Source organism: Musca domestica, unplaced genomic scaffold, assembly GCF_030504385.1.
Source record: "Musca domestica strain aabys unplaced genomic scaffold, Musca_domestica.polishedcontigs.V.1.1 19, whole genome shotgun sequence".
Taxonomy (NCBI): Eukaryota; Metazoa; Arthropoda; class Insecta; order Diptera; family Muscidae; genus Musca; species Musca domestica.
Genome location: NW_026712245.1, coordinates 7,871,305 through 7,895,067, shown reverse-complemented (window position 1 = coordinate 7,895,067; position 23,763 = coordinate 7,871,305). Strand labels below are relative to the sequence as shown.

At 34.8% G+C, this 23,763-nt stretch overlaps 1 protein-coding gene across 4 annotated transcripts in view; it reads left to right on the top strand.

The window, feature by feature from the left end:
- Positions 1–1,551: 1,551 nt before the first annotated feature.
- LOC101889659 (reticulon-1-A) overlaps positions 1,552–23,763 on the top strand; it is a 52,355-nt gene continuing 30,143 nt past the window's right edge. The window contains exons 1-2 of one of the 4 annotated variants that reach the window (XM_059121217.1): positions 1,552–3,197; positions 14,924–14,959. In XM_059121217.1, coding sequence (XP_058977200.1) covers positions 2,012–3,197; positions 14,924–14,959 — 1,222 coding nt within the window. In that variant the 5' untranslated portion in view covers positions 1,552–2,011. Of the gene's footprint in view, positions 3,198–14,195; positions 14,463–14,923; positions 14,960–23,763 lie in introns of those variants that run through there. The other 3 variants (XM_059121219.1, XM_059121218.1, XM_059121220.1) reach the window with 3 other exon arrangements.

The window sequence follows — 23,763 nt, the reverse complement described above, 5'->3', positions numbered from 1 at the left end:
AGTGCAGTGGAAACGCCACATTAGGAAATCCAAACTCATTGACAAAGGGGGACCTCGGATGAATAAAAAAGTCAGAATATTATACTAATAAACAATTAAATTTTTTTGCATTTTAATGAAAAAATATAAAGAATCTTTTTAAAAAATGATATTTGTTAGATATTTGTGAATCGAAAAACAAATAGAAAGCGAATCACGTATAATAACAGACCGAAGTTTAAATAGTGACTTCGATATGAAAATACATACATACATCTGTTTTTAATTGTCTTGAAGCAGCTCGCGTGAATATCGATGCTTTGCAATATTATTTCAGCGTAGACTCATTCCAAATAAGGGAACCAGGGGCTGGATTCTTGTTCTATGAAAATATGAAATGACAAATATTTACTTTATATATTTTTCATTTGACATTTCTTTCCTTTATAAAAGTTTTCATTTCACATTTTCATAGAACAAGAATTGAGGCCCATGGACCGGATATTTTATTTTATTATAATGATATATTTATTGCGCTGTTCAAGAACCTGCAAGAATCTACTAGTTTCGCAATTTTTTCCGATTTCATAAAGGGAAAGTCGGTTATCGTATTAAAAAATGTACATTCATGCAGTTCAGGAACAGACTATTAATCTTTCATAACCGTTTTCATTTAATTTTTTTTGTTGAACAAAAATTTTGCCCCATCTCTTAATTTTCTGTAGCATACAAAATTGCAATTTTTTATGTTTTTTTTAAATTTTTTAAAATGTTTTTTTAAGTTTATAGAATAATTTTGACGTTTAATGGTGTACACCTTTGTACCAACCATGGTAGAAGAATACAGGAAGTCGTATCGACACAGCTGCTGGGACAATGAACTGTCAAATCAATTTTGAAATTTAAAAATTTGATTGAAAAATTATTCAAATTTGTAAAAATAGTTGAAAAATACATACTATAAAAACTTTTTCCATGTCGTATAAGAAAATTTAAAAAATATAATTGTTTTTGAAAAAAAATATTGTTCGATGCAAAATTTAAACTAGAAACATTTCCGGCAATACTAATGCCCTGCAAAAGCTAATACGGTACAAATATTTTCCGTTAGTGTGTAGATTACACACGGAGTTTAAAATAATTGTTGAGTAAATGCGGATTAAGCAATAATCCTAAATAAATAAATTAGAACAAAGATGATTTATGACAGAAAACAAAGACTGGGCGCCATCTATTGTAAATATTTCTTGTCTCCTTAGTACGGAACGACTTTTATTTACATAGGCTTTCATGTCAAACAAACAGCTGTCGAACAATGCAAACCGGGAATATTAAAAATTTACGCCTGCATTATTTATTTGAAATTTTTAAAAATCTAATTAGAAAATAAAGACATTAAACGGAATTAATTGTGAGATGTTGTTATAAATTTAATTTACACACTCATTCATAAATTATTTGAAATTTCATTTAGATTTGTCATTCTCTGCTGAGTGAGAGAGCTTTCAAATAGAGAGCAAGAGAGGCATTGGAAAAAATACACACACACCAAACAAAAAAACGATTGACTGAATTGGATTCATTTGCAAAACTTAAGTGCAAGCATCATCATTCACTACGACGACGCAAGGGCGATTGCTGTTAATCAAACTGGAAAGGAGCAAAGGCATATCTATATTTTATAAATAATAAAAAAAGAACCAAGTGAACAGTATTAATTTGCGAGTGTTTGTTAATGAATTAAATAAACAGAAACTACTTTTACAAGAAAAGAAACAAAATCATTCAACGAAAAAAATTGTACGGTGAAAAAAGTCCTGAGAGCTTAGTGTCAAGTTGAAAAAAAAAAAAACTGAGAGAAGAGAGTAAAAGGCAAGCGAAGTGTCAAATGAAAATTTGAGTGAACAGTGTGATAAAAAGGAAAACATACGTCACTTTGAAACCCTGTTTAATTGACACGGGCAACCAACCAGCCACATACACAAAGTCCTTCCCATAAATCCTTGGTTCCTTCAAAACTAAAAACCCAAAAATGGATTTTAATTTTGGTGATTTGAAAAAGGAAACCAACTCTGCCGTTGAGAACATTTTTGACCGTGCTGACGATGCCAAGAAACACGCCCAGGATATGTTGGGCAGCATCGATGACGTTCTAGGAGGTGGTGGTGTTGAAAAAACTGACAATGTTAAATCGGACGGTGTGGTAGATCCCTTGGACCCCCAAGCTTTTGTACAACGTATGTCAGCCGGAGCCAAGGAGGCCCAAGAAGAACTGGATGCCAAATTCTCAAAGAACACCAATGATTTGGAAGATTTCCTAGGCCAGACCACAAACAGTGTAAAACAAGGTGTGGCTTCGTTGACCAATGATTTTATGAATGCCGAGCGAGGTTTTAAGGACAGTGCTGGAGATGCTGCCAAGGAAATCGAGAAGAAGGCCGCCCAGGCTGTGGATGATATATTTGGCCACTTTGGTGGCGGTGATAACAGCTTCAAGCCTACAGTCCCTGTTGAGGGTGTAGCCACAAGTGCAAATAACCAATTTACCGACTTTGACGACGATGATGATGAACCGGCTGCCATGACAACCTTTGGCAAAACAGCTGCAACAGGCATTGCGGCTAGCAACAAGGATTCTGACAATGATTCACCTTCCATTTCTTACAATCCATCTCCAGCCAAAAAGTTACCATCTGATGCCCTCAAGGAGCAAGACAATGAGAAGTTTATTTCGAGTGAAGATCTTTTGGGCGATTTCAAGGATGAACGCACCGCCACACCAGATTCTCAGGCTTCCGCCAATAACTATTCAGCACCATTGGCCAAATTGCAAGAACCCAAAACGACAGATTTGGATGCCGATGATTTTGATGATGACTTTGTTCAGGCTGAAATTCCTAAACAAGCAGAAGAGAAATTCGTTCAACCTTCAGCACCAGTTGTTGAACCGACACCAGTACCAGCAGCAGCACCAGCGGTGGCTAAACCAGTTCCTGTTCCAGTGGAACCGGTAAAAGAACAGCCAGCCCCTGTGCCTGAAGCTAAAAAGGAGGCACCAGCTCCAAGTGCACCGGCACCAACTGCCCCCACTACGACTGCTCCTACTCCAGTAGTTACGAAACAATCCTCGGCACCCAAGCCAACAACATCGAAGACGACACAACAACAGCAGCCAAGTATTGTATCGGTTGAGGATATTTTCTATAAATATGGTTTGGGTAAGTACGAAAAATTGTTTGAATATTATGTTTTTGTTTTCAATTGTGTCAAGTTTTGAGTGATGAGAAGTGGAGAAATCCAAGCCGAGAAGGAAATTCTTAGGGGTCAAATGCTAAAAATCATAAAAAAGGAATGATAAGAATGGGAGATTAATGGGGAAAAATCAGTTTCATTGTCCCCTCTAACCACAAATCCTTGTAAATGATTTACCGAGGAAAATGTTAGATTCTTTGTCCTCTCCCAAACCCCCTGTACATTTCTATGCGTGGGAATCATTTATTTATTTTTTTTGTATTATTCGGTCACCCTCAAATGTGCCTCATTTAAATCAATTGTGAAACGCAGATATGTTTCAAAATAATGTTAAAAAGTGGGTCCACGATTTGATTTCATGTTTGTGGATAAGGTATACGATTCCCTCATATGTCGGATGTTTTTTTCGACTTAATCTTAACACTCATTTGGAACCAAAATGGTCCTGTTTAATATTTTTAACAATTTTTTTACCATATTTGAAGATATACAACAACGTCTTCTTATTCTGATATATTTTTCACAAAAGGGCTACTATTTTGGAATAACACAGATCTCGTAGAAACGATTTTGTACAAACTTTATATCGATCAAATTTCCATTGAAGATGGACAATAGGAAACCCACTCTTAAACTGTAAACGTAAACATTTTCACAATACAAATCTGCAGATCTTTGAATTTTCTGATCCTGTTTCAGCATGTGCTCTACGAATCCCTCTAGATCTTCCTAACTTTGATTTGTAGATTTCTGGAAAATGGGATCAACTAAAATATATAATTTTTTTTGTGCGTTTCATGGAAAATTATCTAGTAACACCTTAAAGCGTGTAGACATTTTGGAACCTTCCCACGCACAATTATTAAAGAATGCCTCATAAATCCTTCCCGGCATACGATTTCTCATTCTCTCACTTCAAAACCCATTAATTGTTTTTTTTTTTTTTTTTTGTTATTATAATGTTAAATACTTTTTACAGCTTTGTTCTTATCAAATGTTTATTTATTCTCATTTTGTGATAAATACGTTTATTTTTATTCATTTGCATCTCGTTTTTGTATGCGTTAAGATTTTTTCTATATACATGGTTGGAACAAAAGTATTATTTTTGTTTTGTTTAATTAGCATTGTGTTTTTACGTCTTAAACCATCGTCTCCCCACAATTCAATCTACAAGTTAGCAAAATAATTCAATCTAAAAGTGTAAACTTAAACTTAATGTAAATGGGGAAAAAAGTATTGCACTCTGATTTTCCCATAGCCTTTGTTTAAGATTTTCATGTGGACTTTTGAAATTATTGTTCGTTTTGTCTGAAACCAAGTCTTTCTTAGTCTGGTTATTAAGTTGCTACTCTGATCGTGGTTTAATGTATAAACTTATTGGTTGTTTTCATTAATTTGTTGCGTGCTTACCATTAGTATTTTCCCCTCTTTTTTACTTATACATTTTATATAAGTAGAGTGAAATGGTTTTTGTTATTATCGTTGTGAATCATATTTTCCATATGAGTGTAGTTGTGTTGCCGCGCCGGTTGGACTGACTGCTTGCCAGCCGACATTATGACTTTGGTATGTTTGTGAATAATGATGTCATACAATCAGCCGGCAAGCAATCCGCCAACCAAACCAGACCAAAAAAGAAACATTTTGTCTTATGCCAACACTCTTTTTTTATTTTTACAAAATGTCATGTCTTGTTTTATTCTATTGTTATTTTTTTTGTATTTCTTAACAGGGGAGGAGGGTGTTGGGTCACTTGCCTGCCTCCCTGTGCCAGTGTAGGTACTAGATGCATTTAAATAACAAATCCACCACCCGGTCTTTAGTTTTTCGGAACACTAATTAAAGACCCGCAGACAAGGTTCTTTTATTTGTCTATAAAAATGCCGGTTTTACTTTATAACTTGATTTTTGTGGAACTCGCATTTGTCATAGATGCCATTGTTGCTGTCGTGGTTCTATCATTATTATTGCCATGAGTCATGGTTTATTGTATTCTCTCATCATGTATACAACTACAACAACAACTAGACAGTGATTTAGTTTATTTCTTCTATTTTTAGTTAACTTATTTCATTATTGATCTCGAAATACACATAATGACATCGAAAAGGGTTTCCCATAAATAGATCTAAGCATTAAGTGGATTGCTTTCTAAACGGAAACTATTTTGACCTCCCCTGACCTTTCGTTGGAAATCTAAATATATTTCACTTCTTTCTCTGTGTGGATGGATTGTTAGTTGGTTGGTTCCACACTAATTGTTTTCATAACTCCATGTCATTGACACTGTCTGTGTACCAAATTACTCATCGCTTTGAACTGGGTATTATATTTGCTGTGTTTGGTAAAATGTTGGAAATAATCGTATTTTTTGTCACATCACTTGCCTTTATTCTACGCAATAGCATTATTTTTTCTCTGTTACCTTCCGGTTTTATCACCAATAATAAATTACACGTGTAACGATTTGTCTCATATATCCACGAAAGTTTGTGTGGCAATAAAAAATAATTGTAAAAGTTTTGTTCTTTTGAATTGTATTGTTTTTGTTGTATTCTGTCCAGGCTCTAAATTCACGTTTGGGGCAAGGTTAACCCAAAAGTATGGCGGCATAAGCTAAGTTATTCACTTTTGACATAAGACGTAGCAAAAATTGTTGGAATAGCGTTACAGACTCAATTGTTTAAAATCTGTTCAAAATGTGTATAAAAGGCCCCAAAATGGTTTGAATCAAAATATTAAACAATAAATCCATCCCATCCTAATATTTTCAATGTAGATAACCTTTTTTCGTATACCCCACACATAAAGGTACCTCCTATTTGGTATTTCGAAAGCTTTTGTCCCAATTTCCAACTTAATAATTTGCAATTTGATATTTTGGGTTCTCTGGGTAGATTAACTTCTCATAAAATACATTTTTGGTATAGTCCCCTAACTAAGTCAGGCCTCAATTTCAGTCAGGTGTACTTTGTATACCCTCCATCATTCATAGTATGGAGGGTATATTAACTTCTTCATTCCGTTTGTAACTCATCGAAATACTAATTTTAGAACCAGCAAAGTATATATATTCTTTATCAGCGTAAAATTCTAAGACGAGTTAGCCCTGTCCTTCCTCTGTTGTAATCACGCTACAGATAAAACGAATTAAGATAGGAAGCTAAAATTTTGCACAGATCTGTCGTATAGCCCCCATATAACGATACCTCCGATATTCGGAATTTTTATGATTGTAGCCACATTTTCAATGGAATTGTCTGAAATTTTACACAAAGAGTTCTTTATGAGTAATTTACCCTCTGAAAGAGAATTGTCTATATAAGTCCACGATATCGTATATCCCCATGCAACGGTACCCCCGATATTCCGTATTTTGATGATTTTAGCCACATTTTTTCGGTGACCCTCAAATTTTAGCCACATTTTTCAACGGAATTATGTGAAAATTCACACAAGGAGTTCCGTGTGAGTACTTTATCCGCCCACACAACGGTACCCCCCGTTTTTGGGTGTTTTGATGATTTTAGAAACCTTTTTAATGGAATTGTCTGAAATTGTACACAAGGAGTTCTCAATAAGCACTTTACCCCGGTATTTTTAAGGTGTCCCCTCCAATTCCCAACCAAATCAGCAGCTATTTGACATTTCGGTTTTTAATTCGGGACGCATCAAAAAATCATCAATATAACGATAGCCAGTCCCTATAACTGATTCTTGAATAAACCTTTAAAGTTTGTGAGACATACACAGAATGTGTCCCTTCCTAATTTGTTTTTATTACTGTGGGAGGTCCAAAGTTGCCAGATGTATTTCTAGGCCGCAAAGAGTGGACATACATTTTTTAGAGAAGAGGTACCCAGGTTTAAAAATTTAGCTACTTTCGCGGATGTAACCAAAGATCTTCTGCAGTGAGTAGGGCAGAGCAATTAAAGATGTGTAGCGTATTGTGTGTGCCTGTATCACACCGAGCACACAGCCTCAGTATGAATGCCACATAGACCAGCCTGATGGGCTTTTTGACGAAGAGGCTCTCTTGTAGTCTTGCAATTCCCTTTTTAGATCATGTATATCCTTCCTGACACGCCGGTGAAGTTTTGTCCGCCATAAACATGAAGGGCCGTTTGCCATCTGGGCCAGACATTTTTGGAAGAGAAGTTTGTGACCAACTTGGAAGACCAAGCGCTGTCCATTCTAAACATGTAGTTCCGTTTGTCATCTAGGCAAAACATGTTTGGGAGAGAATTTTGTCACTAACTCGGAAGACCAAGCGTTCAGCGTTGTTCAGGCTAGTTTGTCACCTGCTCAGGAACATAGTCGACCACCCAACTTTGGGTCTGTAGGGTAGGGTAGATTGTAACGCACCGAGAAGCATATCATGTATTTTAAATATCATCATATCATGTGTTTTAAAACCGTTTCCAATCGTTTTTAAATTCATTTTTAAAAACGTGCTAGAACAATGAATGAATTTATTTATAAAGGAGAACTCGCACAAAATCGCAAGACAAAGAACAACACCCAATAGCTTTCTATTTAAAAAGAACGTAGCCCTTTTACCTTGCACCCGAAAAATAAAACAACAGTGAAAGAAGAAAATAGTTTTCAGTCTGAGTGTGCAGCACAAATATAACATTGCGTGTAGGGTATTGCCATTGTTCTCCATTCTTAACGCCCCAGATATGATTGCCTTAAGAGTTTTATTGTTTTTTTTTCTTCACCATTTCTTTTTTTCCTCCTTATTGTCATTGACATAAATTTCTTTATGTCTCCATTCATTTGGTGCGGTATGTCATTTCACATTGCTGCAGCTCTAGAGCGACACTGCTACAGCATTTCACTGTCGCCGCCGCTGCCGCCACTGTGAGATAGCATAAGAAATATACGGCTAGAGAAGAAGAAATGGACAACTTTTCTTGCCTTCATTATTGACAGCGATGACGACGACATGACATCGTTTTTGCACTCATGGCACAATGGAACGATTGCGAAATTTTTTATTTGCAAAAATATATTGAATGTTTTAAGTCTTATTTTTTTAATCTGTATATATTTTGAAATAAACTTAAATTTTTTAAATCAGAAAAAATGTCCACCATACAATTTGTATACATTTATCAAAACAAACCCGATTTTTCAAGTATAATAATTTTGAGAAACTAAAACGGGAGAAGGAAATTCGTAGTTATTTTGAGAAAGGTGTCTTTTTTTACAAATAACGTGCCATTGTGCACAATAGATAAGCTCCCCTTTCATTCTGCCTTTCATTGGAGATCATTCATAGTAACATACATATGCATGGGTTAGCACAAATCGCCGCAAACAAATAATGGACGATGGGCTGAGGAAAATCCAAAAGTGATCCACAGCGTCTGACCTCCTTCTCTCTTTTGGTTTCTTTGCTGACTTTGCATGAGGTGCCATTGGACTTGCATGGTTAGCAGTGAAATAAATATAGTTGTGTGTGTGTGTGTGTCTGCATTCGGCTGCAGGGATGTCGATGATGAATGAAGAAAAAATTCAAATATTGTATGGTCATCGAGAAAATTAAAATTGTTGGCAGAAAGTTTTTGCAATTTTGTAATGCTTTGATCCCCTGAGTCTATACGAATGACTTCATCACTGGGTGTTCGTCTGCCGTTTTGGATATATGAATATTTAAAGAATTGAATAAAAATATCCCACAGACGGGACTGTAATTTAGTAGTTTGTGTCTTCACGCATTTTCAATCCCGAATTAGATGTGATTTGATATTTCGGTTTCTTAGTATAAAATCGATTCCTTGAAAAAAAAAATCCCATAAAGATAATGATAGTCTTCATATATATTCTTATATGGCTCTATTAATTGGTGTTTCTAGATTTTCTGTCTAAATTTTTAACAGCACCGACAACGATTTTTAGATGACTACCAGCGGTTGCTCACCTATTGCCATTAGTGGGACCATCCTTTCATAGGTTTCCTACGTTCTTGGTCAAGGAGGAGTTTGGACGTAGCGTTTCCTAGGTGAATTTGACTACATCATGCGTGTCTGACTACTTTCTGCTCGCTTTCTTTGCTCAAGGGTGGCTACATAGGAAACCGATATAGAAACTAGCTTTTACATATCTCCTCCGTAGAGTGTACAACCCTAGTGATGATGGAAGTTTCTCATCCAATTTTACACATTGACACCCCTTACAAATAGATCATTGCCCATTGTTTCGGCACATCCTACTCCTTCATAATCTAGCTCAACATCAGTGAGATTCGAATAGTTTCGAGTGAACTGGCACAAAGTTAATGTTTCCCTCCCCATTCGCAACCGAATTGTCTTAGAATATTGCCAGGGTTAAGCGTGGAGCAACGAGCTGAATTTTTACGAGATAGGGCATATAAAGAAACCTTCAGATTTTTGTCATTTTAAATGTTTCACTCCTATTTCCAACTGAATAGACATATTTAAGACTAAATCCAATTCACCTTTTTATACCCTCAGCCGTATGGCTAGAGAGGGAGAGGGTATATATCAAAACCAAAACGTGCCTAGTCGAAACAACGGTTTTAGAACCTAGGTGTCTTTGGACATTTGTAGTCGATTTATCTTCGTCCGTCCGTCCGTCTTTCTGGCTGGCTGGTGCGCACAATAACTCTCGAAGGAAGTATCCGATTTGATCCAAACTTGGTACACCGTAATATTATTGTCAAACTTAGATCGAGTTCGGAGTGGAGTGGATTGATAAAATTTCTGTCAGAAATATTGAATATAGAGTATAATGTATTAAGCCCCACATGACGGCTCGGCCGTTTTAATTATTTTGAAGATTTTAGCCATATTTTCAAGATTATTAAACTATAAATTATCGTTTCAATTTCTCGGAAGGGAGAAACCTTCGTTGTTTACTTTGTCCTATTCGTTCTAAGTGTATATCGCGGCAATGTACGTTAAAATTTGGTTCCGAGCGAACTTGGTTTTAAATATGTAATTTGAAAAGCATTTTATTATGTATTCACAAAGATACCCACTTTAATGAAAGTTATCAATCTAACTTAATAATCCCAAATTCCATTAAAATTTTCCGAAAAATTCCATTTTTGCGAATGTGCATCACTACCCGGTTTTATTGCCTTAAAACCAACAATGATTGAGTTTATTGATTGTCTTTGATTTTTCTTTAAAATCGTTTGTTCATTTAAATCGGACCGATGGAGATGGTGGTCTGTCATTGACATTTCCACCTCATCCTCATTATTCTCTGTCCGTGTCTATCGGCATCCTTGTTTTCTTAATGTAAAATGGAATGCCAAATAAGAAAATAAATTTGCGCATACATACATGTTTATGCCTTATTGACATTTATCACAGATTCCGATTTGTTTTCCTTTGAATAACTGTAATCTATTTTACTTGGCGTTTCTTTGGCAGAGGCCTAAAATAACTTGAAGTTTCCCAAAAGCACTTGAAAGAAATTTCTTTCAATTTTATTCTAAATTCTTGTAAAAAAAGCTGCAGAATTTTTTGAAACGTTTTTATTTCGCGAACATTTATTGTGAACTGATATTGAATGAAATTCAAAATTTAATAACAGTGCTAATTGAACGCATTTCGTGTTTGCCATGTGATTTTCCACAATATAATAATAACGATAATTACTGAACATTTGTAGTGATCGCATCTGACATACATAATTATAAATGTAAACACATTAAAGTTGAACAGAACATGGAGACATTTTAATTTCGATGCTCTATTTGTGGGTGATATTTATATGAAGATAAAGTTTCTTTTTTTTAATAAAATTTTAAGTACAGTGATTTCCTAGAAGTTTAAATTAATACAAAAATTGTGTACGATACTGCTCAACATTTAGTTTACGTATTCATTCTTTCCATTTTTATAAAAAATAGAATTTCCTGGGATATTTCCTATAAATAATATTCAGTAATCAAGTAATTCCAATACTATTTTTTAAATTTTTTTCCTTAAACGAAAATTTAGTGAAGAACGTGTTGACCCAGGTTATCCAAAGTTGCAGTTTGTAATGTGTATTCCCCAACTCAATCATCGAGATCTCTCCTACGACAAGAAATGCAACTGGCAATAGCACCCTAGCCGACACTTCGTCGCCATCATCCTCTTAACTTGATGTTAGGATAGTGGATAGATGTGACAGCATCTTCTATATTCGGAACGTGATTCAACTTTTAACTAACCAACTTTTGATAAAAAATATAAAGTCGAACTCTGTACTCGAATTTCGGCTTTGAGATCATCGAACCGTGTCACTAGATTTGATTTTATATTCATTTGATTATATTCGTGGATATTATTAGTTTTGAGAAATCCAGAAGTAGATTCTATCATATAAACAAAATTCCCGTTTTTTAACCCTAATCTAGTAGCCCTTTCTTTGTAGACAAAAGCTACACCTAATTCATTGAATCAGGCAAATAATTGATTTTCGATTTTTATACCCTACACCACATGGCGGTAAGGGTATTATATTTTTGTGCATTTGTTTGTAACATGGAGAAGGCAGCGAGATAGACCCATCGTTACTTTTGAGGAACTTCATAGAATCACTTTCTGAGTCGATAAATGCATCTCAGTCCGTCCATCCGTCTGTCCATGTATTTTTATGAACAAAATGCAGGTCGCATTTATTATCCGATTGAGATGAAATTTTGCTAACAATATTTGTTTGGCCCAAGGACAAACCCTATTGGTAAACATAGGTTCAAATTTAGATATAGCCGATTTTAGCCAATATCAGTCAATATCCAATTACCTGAGTTTCGGCAAATCCGACTGAACTCAGTCTAGCAGCAAGTACAGCAAATTTGTTGTAAATCGGTTTAGATATAGCTATAGCTCCCATACATATGTTTCAGCCGATTCGCGGTTTTAAGTCCCTCACATGCGCAATATGCGATCTACAGGAATGATATTTGGCACCGGTCATCAGATACTGCTCGAAAATACGTATGCCAATTTTTAGGTTCAGATAAGGTTATAGCTCCCATATATATCTTTATCCGATATTAGATTTATTGTGCAAATGACCAATACCTGTCCAAATGGACTAAATTTTGGCACTCCCGATCGAATTCAGTTCAGAAGCAAGAACATTAAGATCGGTTCAGATATAGCTATAGCTCCCACATACATGTTTCATTCGATTTGGGGTTTAAAGTCCCTTCCACGTTTTCGTATATCCCCAAAATGTCGGTAGCTCCCGATATTCGGTATTTGGAGGGTTTTAATCACATGTGGGAGCTCCCGCGAGTTACTCCTGTGTGGCAAATTAGAGTATGTGTTGGAATGTTCGAAATATACAGTAATTTTCTACTGTAAAAATGAAGACGAGTGGAATAGAGTATAATCGAATGTTTTACCACCCACGAAAATTCTCACGCTCCTATTCGAGCAGAGAGTTAAACTCGCTCGCAATATGTAAAAATCTCTAGATCTCTTTTACTTATTATATTTTACAATTCTGATTCTTACTGGGTGAAAATTCGCCATAATATCGCTCTGCGATTTGACATAGGCCCCACATAGGGGTAGAAGCCGATTTTAAAGTTTTTCTTCATTTTGAGCCAAAATGGCTATAATTTAATATTGTGGAGACTTAGTGTGCAGAAAGATTCAGCGCAAAATTTGTCAGTGTAGGTCGAGATTTTGGAACGGCTCCCAATTGTTGTTAATTTAAGAAAACAAATTTCGCAATTATTGAAATGAAATTGATGTTTCTAATAGAGGATTTTTTTTCGCAAAACTCCATGCGTCCGGCACTCCTAAAATATGAAATATTATTGCGTATTTCAAAGTAACAAATGACGATGTACTTTGTTTCGTATACCGTACCCCTTTTTTTATTGCTGTCATTATCATGTCCAACCTCCGCTCCCACCGTTGCCTACTATTATTCAATTCAATGCTCTGCTCTTTATAGTTTACCCCTATAAAATAGCAAGCGAACGAACCTCAAGCAGCAGTCATATGGATTTGTCATTCATAGAATACTTCCAGTATTGCATCACAATCCATCCAGATGATTTGTTTATATTTTCTATTAGCATTGCTCTCAATACACAGCAGGAACCTGCTCTGGTGATGGCAAATAGCGATGAAGATGATGCATTGCTAGATTCTGCAGCAACAGTGTCTATGGGAATTAAGCTCTTTTTATTCCGATTGCTTTTTAAATTGTGGAGCTTTTCTGGAGAGCGCAGGTCTGATGAGAGGAATAAACAACCCCGAAACGTATATTACGTGTTGTGCTCCCCAGAAATTTATAGTAAAATCAATGGCTGGTGGGCCAAATGGCTATCAAAATTGATGGAAGGTTTTTTTTTTCGTTTTTTTCCTCCTTTGCGAATGCCAGAGGAAAATGAAATGTCAAAAGGGAACTATGAAATATGAGTGTGGGGATTGTTGTGTTTCTTCTCTTCTGGGGGTTGCTTTGCACCGACAACGTGTCTCCAAAAAAGCCAAGTGGCTGTGGCACTCTTTTAATGCAGATCCCAGCTTTGCGCATTATTGTATATCCAAAGTGGAAATGGTTGGATGGTTACGAAGACGACGACGATGATGACGACCGGGCTAAGGGGGTCAACACTATAGTCTTCCTTGTCTAACAATCGTTGAATTGAATCGCAATTACGAAAGGACTTGTGTAGATACAATTCGTACAATTTTCTAGTTGTCGATTGCAAATACAATTGAATCCGAGCCCCATGCTGGTGATTTCAGTTACTCGTCGAGGCATTAACGTGTGATACACAATCAGCACAATCGTGTTTTACGGCTTTTTTCAATATTTTTTGTCGGGAGAGACACAACAATATTGCGTTGTGTAATTTTCAATTCCAAAAAAATGCAATTGTTTTAAATTGTAAAAAAGAAAAGTGTCGAAATAATTTCCAGAATTATTTATGGAAGTGTGAAATAAATTTTTAAAAATATATAAAATTTTAGCAATCCCTAAGAAGCATAGAAGTATATACCTACACAAATATATACTGTGTGTGTGTCTAGAATTTAGACATTGACAACAAACAAATAGGCCATACAACAAAATAAGTAAAAATCACATTGACATCTCAGTTTTTGAGAATTTTAAGGATATAAAAAATTAATTAGAAAACAACAAAAAAACAGCAAAAATGGTGGATACCGTCGAAGAATCAGCACAAAATGGTGTTTACAAGAAACGTCCCTTCATGTGTTCCTTATTAGATCCCAGTAAGTGTATTTTTTTACATACAGCATACAATATATTGAAATATACTCTCTTTTAACCTCTCTCTCTCTCTCGGTCTCTTGACTGCTACCTTACTCAAGCTAATACTTATTTCCTACCTTATCCCCCTCAAAATATACTTCCTGTAATTTGAGTCATTCCTGTTTTTTTGCCTCCTATTTTTCTTTTTGGGTGTTAGCAGCCGCCAGCCTTTTCATGTAAAAATTTTGTTGTAATTTTATGTGGGTGTATGTGTGTTTGCGGTAGTAGTCCTTCGATATCATTAAATTTATTGTAATTTTTTTGTAACACTTTCTTTTTTCTTTGCTTTTCTTTTATTTTATTTTTTGTGTTCTCTGTGTTTGTCGCTTGTTGCCCAAAATTTTTTGTTCCGTTTCTGTGCGCTTTCTACTTTTCTGCGTTTCTTTTTTTAAAAAAATAATCAATATCTAACTAATTTCAGACGCTTGGTTTAAGCCGGAGCGCTTACATCCACGAGGTAAGTGTATTAATGTCTTATTGGTGTTGTTGTTATTGACGTCCATGTCTAATGTACACGCCTATATGTCTACATACACACACGAACATGCATAAAATATTAGCAGATGACTAAACTTTTAGCCAAGATTGAGGCAACTCAATTAAGGTTTGTCTGTCTGTCTGGTGGTGTTCTCAATACTGTCCACCGCCCTACCCGCCAACCTACCTACCCCGCTTCACTGCTGCAACACTTTATCGAATTGTTTTTGCAATGCAATATCCTATTTTAGTTCAATGACGACTTAAGGTTTTCCTTTTTTAAAAATACTCCATTTTTTGCGGATAAAAATATTATCCACTTTATGTTTATAGGGATAAATATGTTATCCACATTATGTGGATAAAATAGTATCCAAGTTGTGTGGATAATTATTATATCCACGTTATGTGGATAATTATTATATCCACGTTATGTGGATAATTATTATATCCACGTTATGTGGATAATTATTATATCCACGTTATGTGGATAATTATTATATCCACGTTATGTGGATAAATATTATATCCACGTTATGTGGATAAATATTATATCCACGTTATGTGGATAAATATTATATCCACGTTATGTGGATAAATATTTTATCCACGTTATGTGGATAAAATATTATCCACGTCATGTGGATAAAAATAGTATCCAAGTAATGTGGATAAAATATACATGTTTTGTGGATAAAAGTATTATCCACGTTATGTGGATAAAAGTATTATCCACGTTATGTGGATAAAAATATTATCCACGTTATGCGGATAAAAATATCCACGTTATGTGTATAAAAATATTATCCACGTTACGTGGATAAAAATATTATCCACGTTACGTGGATAAAAATATCCACGTTATGTGGATAAAAATATTATCCACGTTATGCGGATAAAAATATCCACGTTATGTGTATAAAAATATTATCCATGTTACGTGGATAAAAATATTATCCATGTTACGTGGATAAAAATATCCACGTTATGTGGATAAAAATATTATCCACGTCATGTTGATATAATATTATCCACGGCATGTGGATAAAATATTATCCACGCTATGTGTACAAAATATTATCCACGTTATGTGGACAAAATATTATCCACGTTATGTGGATAAAATATTATCCACGTTATGTGGATAAAATATTATCCACGTTATGTGGATAAAAATATTATCTACGTAATGTGGATAAGAATTTTATACACGTCATGAGGATAAAATAGTATCCACGTCATGTAGATAAAATATTATCCACGCTATGTGTACAAAATATTATCCACGTTATGTGGATAAAATATTATCCACGTTATGTGGATAAAAATATTATCCTCGTTATGTGGAAAAATATTATATCCACGTTATGTGGATAAAAATATTATCCTCGTTATGTGGAAAAATATTATATCCACGTTATGTGGATAAAAATATTATCTACGTAATGTGGATAAGAATTTTATCCACATCATGAGGATAAAATAGTATCCACGTCATGTAGATAAAATATTATCCACGTTATGTAGATAAAATATTATCCACGTTATGTAGATAAAATATTATCCACGTCATGTAGATAAAACATTATCCACGTCATGTGGATAAAATATTATCCTTAAAATATTATCCACGCCATGTAGATAAAATATTATCCACGTGATGTGGATAAAATATTATCCATGTGATGTGGATAAAATATTATCCACGTTATGTGGATAAAATATTATCCAAATTATCCAAATTATGTGGAAATGAATATTTCCTCGTTTACACCCCTTCGTGCAAGGACATTGTATAAAATTGCAACTATTTTATTGTAACTTGCAATTATTATCCTTCATTTTGCATTTTAAATGGATATCTTCTCACACTGACATAGAAAACAGGTCGGCCAACCCTTTTATAATTCGTTTTATGACGACTATATGTGGGTGTAACACCCCTCTTTGCATATGAACGAACTATGATTTGTTTTATCATGCACATCCATACATTTCTTTTCGCAGAAATTTTTCTATGGATATTTTAAATATGTACATGCATTTATGCACCCACATATATCCATACATATGTATGTATGTGTAAATCAAAAACAAAAATCGATTGTTTACCCCCCCTCGTTAGTTAACAAATCTACTAAACCAACAGCCTGATTTACATGCAAAAAGAAATCAAAAAGGAAAAAATACACAGCAATTTAGAGAGCTTTTAAATTTGCACAAAAGAAAAAACTAATTAAATTTTTAAAACGTAATTAAGGTTTTCCATCATGACATGCAACCCAAAAACACCACACACTCTCTTCCCCTTATTCGTTGGCCATGTCTCTATTACTTGCCCGGGACGGGAGTCATGTGGAATTTGAACTTGTAAGGAGAGGAAAAAATGGCAGGTTTTCTTTAACATTCTCAAATTTCAATAGTTTTATTACTGGCTACCCGACTGGGTGTTGAGTTCGTTCATTTGGGTTGGCTTTCTTCTTTCGCTTGTGCTCTTTTATTTTTGCTTTTTGCAGTTTACATTTTCGCTTGGCTAACAATGTGAACAACCTTTTTGGTTGTTTTTGCTGTCGATGGTATTATTTTCCAAAATGACGTCATTTTTTTCCTGTCTTGGGATATTTAACATTATGCGGATGTTTTTTTTTTTCTTTTTTTTGGGTTGTTGTTATCCATAAATTATGTTTGGCTATCTGGTGTTTTGGGGGTTTAATTTTATTGCTGTATTTCTGTCACTTCCTTTTTTGTCTGTGTGTTCTTCGTTGGCTAACTTCCAATATGACGTGTTCCTGTAAACAATTTTCCCAGACATAGATTTAATTTATTTTGTCTGCCAACACCCAATGTTTAAGTTGCGCTCAGGTGAGATTAAATTTGTTGGGTTTGGGGTCTCTACGGACTTCGTAAATAAATTTATTAAAAAATATTGAATTAATTAAGGAATAGTATTAACGATTCTATATTTTCATTCATGGTTTACGAAAAGTTTTTGAGCTCTAAATTGCTTTTTGTAACATGCATGTCGAATGAAATGTTGAGTCAAGGTAGCTTTACTAGAAAAAATATCAGTGGGTCCGCCTTAGTATACGACCATTTATATGCATAAATATGTACGTATATACTTACCATGTGCGACTAAAAGGTTTATTTTATATTATTTTTAACATACAAAAACAGTAAATTTACTCCATAAATTATATTAATACTTTCAAAAAAAAAAAATCAAAATCATCTTCAAAAGAAGTCCAAAAAAAATTCTTAAAAATCCATACTTTTTTCTTTAAGAGTCCTGGTAAACATTTTCTTAAAAAAGTCCACTATTTTGTACCGAGGGGTGACCGATTTTTTTAACCTATAATTTTTTCCAATGTGTCCTTAAAAATAGGTTTTAAAGAAATTTTTAGAAAAAAGCTAAATATACAGGGTGAGAAAAAACTGCAACATAGTTAAACGCCATAATTTTTACATTTTTTTTTTTAATGTTATTGAATAAAAGTAAGAAATGTCGTAGATAGCATCAAATGTTAGAATAAGTTTAGATTTGTTCGAATTGGTCACCTTTGGCACGAATTATGGCCTTCAAACGGCCAATGAAACCATCACACGCTGCCCGAATGTTGCTCTGTGGAATTTTGGCCCATTCCCGACGAAGCGCTTGCTTGAGGTGATCGACACTTTGGTATTTTTTGTGCTAACCTTGCTTTCTAAAATACTCCAGACACAATAGTCCGGAGATTTTAGTGGCCATTGTACGCTGGAAATTAAGTGAGGAGCCTTATTTTATAAATTTTCTTTGGTGGCGCGTGCTGAGTGCGATTGTGCTGGAATGTCCAAGGTCTGCGGCCAAAATGTTTGCGTGCCCAAGGCTTTAATACACCCTCCAGAATATTTTCGCGATAATATTCGGCATTTATTCTGATGCCACGGTCGATTAATACGAGTGGATAGCGACCATCGGCTGTTATGTCAACCCACACCATCACCATAGCCGGCGCTTGAGTTCTGGTGGCCAACCGAAGGTGCACATGCACATCATCTGACCTATTTGGAAAGTAAACACGATCATTTTGTTTGTTTACAAACTGTTGGACAACGAATGTTTTCTCATCGGAGAAAACAAAATTCGGCAGTTCACCACTTTCGGCCAAGCGAAGCAACTCTTTAGCTGTTTTGAGTCTATTTTCTTTCGGTTGCGGTGTAAGTTCTTGCACTTTTTGGAATTTCAATGGCTTTACCCCGAGCTCATTTTTCAATATTTGCCGAATGGAATATTGCGATATGTTCAGCTCGTGAGCCATTTTTCGGCCATTGCGACCCGTGTTTCGATCAAGTCGTTTCTTTACTTTTCGAACCATGTCTGCTGATGTTGCTGTTTTCTTCCGTCCACTTCCTTGACGTCGGGCTACGCTACGAGCGATGGTACGAGACACAAAAGTTTTATTAACATTTAAATGCTGGAGTGCTCTAACGATAGCCACTTGTGGTTTTCCAGCCAAATATAAAGAAATCACACTATCACGCTTGAATTCTATCATGAATAACTTTTTTTCCGGAAAATTCTCACCAAAATTGCTTTTGTACGCTTGTATACAATATCTGGGCTGTGACTGGAATAATTTTAACTGCTGCCGGACGAGTGGTTTAGAAATGATAGCAGTCTGAAGTTCTACTTTTCCAGTAGGTCCTTAAAAGTCCAAAAATTTTTGATAAAAGTCAAAATTTGTTAAATTCAATTTTACAATTTGACCTGGATATATCTGTACACCTTGTCAATATTATACGGGTTTTATAATTTTTTAAACATTATTTTCAAATTCATGCTAGGTTTAATAAATATCCGATGTTCCAAGGATGGATCAAATCGGATACTTTTTTCTAAAATTGTAGTGGGTGCTAGCTCCGAATGTTCCGAAACGAATTTCGTCCACTTTGTGCAATTTCCCATTGATTTTGAAATAATCAACCAATGAAATAAAATCACTTTTTTTAAGACATACCATTTTCAATATTAAAAGTTTCTCTCACACATATGATTGAAGGTCAAGACTCATACGTGTATTTATGTAAATACATATATATATGTATATATGTACATTACCTACCAATCTTGCCTTGCGAATGGTAACGGTGGTCTTTGAACAATTATCCAAAAGCCAAGAATTTGCTAATGAGATATGGACGGTCGCTCTGTAATTACCAATGCGGAAAATTATAAAAGAAACTTGAAAACCAATTTGAGAAACCAAACATCTAAGCGAATGGGCTGGAGATACAGTTAGCAAAACTCACCGAAGACACCTACATTAAAATCATCACGAAATGAAGGAAAGCAAGAAAGACATGCAACTCGTCCGCCCAACCAACAAGCCACACACAATAAAAATTAACCGGCCGGCACTCATTTTTTTTAACGAGCTATGAGATGGAATAAATGAATATTTATAAGAAATATATGAAACAAAAAATAATGTGGAAAATTTTGATTGATTTATATGTGTCTAAATATGGCGATATACAACATACTTGAAATTGAGTCATGGTGTCGGGCAAGGAGTTTCGAATATGTCTGTTGCCATGTGAATAGTTGGCTGGCGGCATATAATAATCACGTTTTGTGATTTGCTATTTGAATGGGGTTTGAATACATTGTGGGAGTAAATGGCGATGGATTATTTTATTCATGTTTTGATGACATGGATAATTAATTTAATTAATTTTATTACACTTTCGAGTCTAAGAAATAACATGGATAAGTCTTTGTATAATTTTTTAAGTCAAAGATTATTAAACACAGTCTAACACCACAGCATGGTAGAAGATTAATAGAGAGAAGACACATTTTTCCCTATTCCATCAACTTTTGATCTAAATATGAAACCGTTGAAAGTTCCATCAACTTTTCATCTAAATACGAAACCGTTGAAAATTCATGGAAATTACCAAACACAAAAGCATACATAAGATCTCAGTAAAGGAAATTTCTCCTATTCATAGAAGACCCTCTCAGTAAATATTAAGGGGGTCGTAAGGGGGTATCCAAAGAATGCTTTGAGAAGGCATTCCTATCAGTAGAATACCCTAAAATACCTATCCATAGATAACCTCTATGCATTGAATACATTAAGAAGGTATCATATGCATAGAAAAATGTTTGAATGTGTCTTATCCAAAGAAGGACTTAAAAATGTATGCTTTGGATAAGACACTTATTAAAGGTCTTCTTTACTTCCCAAAGGCCACTGTACGTAAAAGATCTTTTTCTTAAGAGATACTAGAAGCCTCTAAGTTAGTTTTCATTTTTTCATCGCCTTTTTTATACCCTCGGCCATACATAGAATGGAGGGTATATTAAGATCGTCATTCCGTTTGCAACTCATCGAAATAATAATTTTAGATTTAACAAACTATATATATTTTTGATCAGCATAAAATTCTAAAATCATCCTTTTGTCTGCAGGCAGGTTAAGTTCAAAGGTGGGATATATCGGTCCACGATAACGTATATCCCCCATTTAACGGTACCTCCCTATGTTCAGTATTTAGATGATTGTGGCCAAATTTTTAAATGGAATTGTCTGAAAATCCACACAAGGAGTTCTTTTTGAATAATTTATCCCCTGAAAATGTATTGTCTATATAGGTCCACGATACCGTATATCCCCCAGGCAACGGTACCTCCCTACATTTGGTATTTTGATGATTTTAGCTACATTTTTCAATGCAATTGTCTGAAAATCCACGCAAGAAGTTCTTTCTGAGTACTTTACCCCCTGGAATAGAGTTGTCTATCTAGGTCCACGATGTTGTACAGCCCCCATACAACAGTACCTTCCGATATTCGGTATTTTGATGATTTTAGCGATATTATTCACCAAAATTGTTCCAAATTTCGTATTTGAAGTTCCTAATGGATACTACAGTCTATGACAGAAAATTGTCTATGTAGGTCCAGGTCTTCGTATAGGTCCCATATATCGCAACCTCCCTATATTCGGTATTTTAACGATTTTAGGTACAATATTCACCAGAATTGTTTCAAATTTCGTATTATAAGTTCTAAATAGGTACTGCAGCCTATGACAAAAAATTCACTATGTAGGTCCAGATCTTCGATAGCCCCCAAATAGCCGGTACCTTACTATATTCGGTATTTTAACAATTTTAGCGACATTTTTCAACTGAATTATTTAAAATTTCGTATTTGAAGTTCCTAATGCATAATTTGTCTATGCAGGTACAGGACTTCGTTTTAAGATTGTAAAAGAATTTTTAACGGATTTTATTTTATTTATTTTTTGTGTGGAGGGTATTCAAAGTTCGGCCCGTCCAAACTTACTTTTTTTGGGCTTTTACTTACAAAATAACTTTCAAACACCTTACTTTAACATGGACATGTTATATGAAGTGAGAACCTACCTAACTGCTACCAAGAACTAGTTCAAATCAGTTATTTTGCCTTGTTTATTTTATAGGGATTATTCATTAATTTTTAGCTCAATACAAAGTAGAAGGAATACTGGTAATGCAAATAGTATGTGGAAGTCATTACTAGTAATGCGAAAGGTGGCAAATGCGGCAGTCAACTATTTGCTAGGTTTCTGCCAATTTTAACCTTTTATTTCTTTCTTATTGCTTGAAATTTTAGAGTACTGTTGCCTGCAGAGCCCAGAAGGGTAAATAACATGTCAAAGAACTATATTTCATTATTTCCCTTAAAATTAGCTTTTTCTCTTTTCCAGACCACTTATTCATGAATTTATTTTTGCACTTTGTTATCATATTTTTACTAATTATTTTGTTGTGTGGTTATACCACCTAATCCCTCGTACCACCAAACCTTTGCCTCCATCCGTCAGCAAACATGCATTAATTGCATGCTTCTTCTTAATTCACTTGCTTTGGCAAACAATTGCCAAGTAGGTGCAAAAATCTCACACACCCTCACATTAATATCTAAACAAATGCCAGCGATAACATAACTATTCTGGAATGTTGGCAACACACAAGAATAATTAATTTCCTCTGGACTTAGTTAAATGTCCGAAAATCACTTTGGCTAACATTGACCTAAGACTTGATTTCCTTTTAATTAGAAAAGAAATTAAATTTATTATTCCAAAATTGAATTTAAAAACAGACAATGGTCTCATCGTTATAATTCTGTTGGCCCAAAACACACTCCCACCACACCCCACACCCCAACCCTGGGATTGCAATTTAATTGTTCGTTGTCGTCATCCATCCAACTAGTTTGAGGCAGCCAGCATGTTTGTTGGCAACTTGTTTGAATTGTGCAAAGCTTTTTTTCGCCGGTATTCTTCCCATTGGATTTGTTGTGTGTTTGTTTACTTAACCTTGAAATGGTGTTGTTGTTGTTGCCAATAAAATATTCTACGCTTTTAGCTTTCACTTGGAAATGTGCCTTCCAGAGATTTGGAAGTGAACAAAAAATATTAGCTGCAATAAAAATGCTTGCGATTTGATGATGACAACAATTGCAGTGAGTGCTAATCGCCAGAGGGAGACTCATTTCGCAAATTTCATTAGAACAGTTAGACCTCAAAAGATACGTTAGGTAGTAACACAAATTTTGCATTGATACACAAAGACGCTTTTTATCGGAATTTTGCCTTTACATTAAGAATTCAAGAAATTGGACAAATCGTATTACTTATTATCGTATTCCATATGTCCAAACTATTTCAAATTAGCAAGGGCCCTCCCCCACACATTGTATGGAGGGTATATTAAGTTCGTCATTCCGTTTGTAATTCATCGAAATAA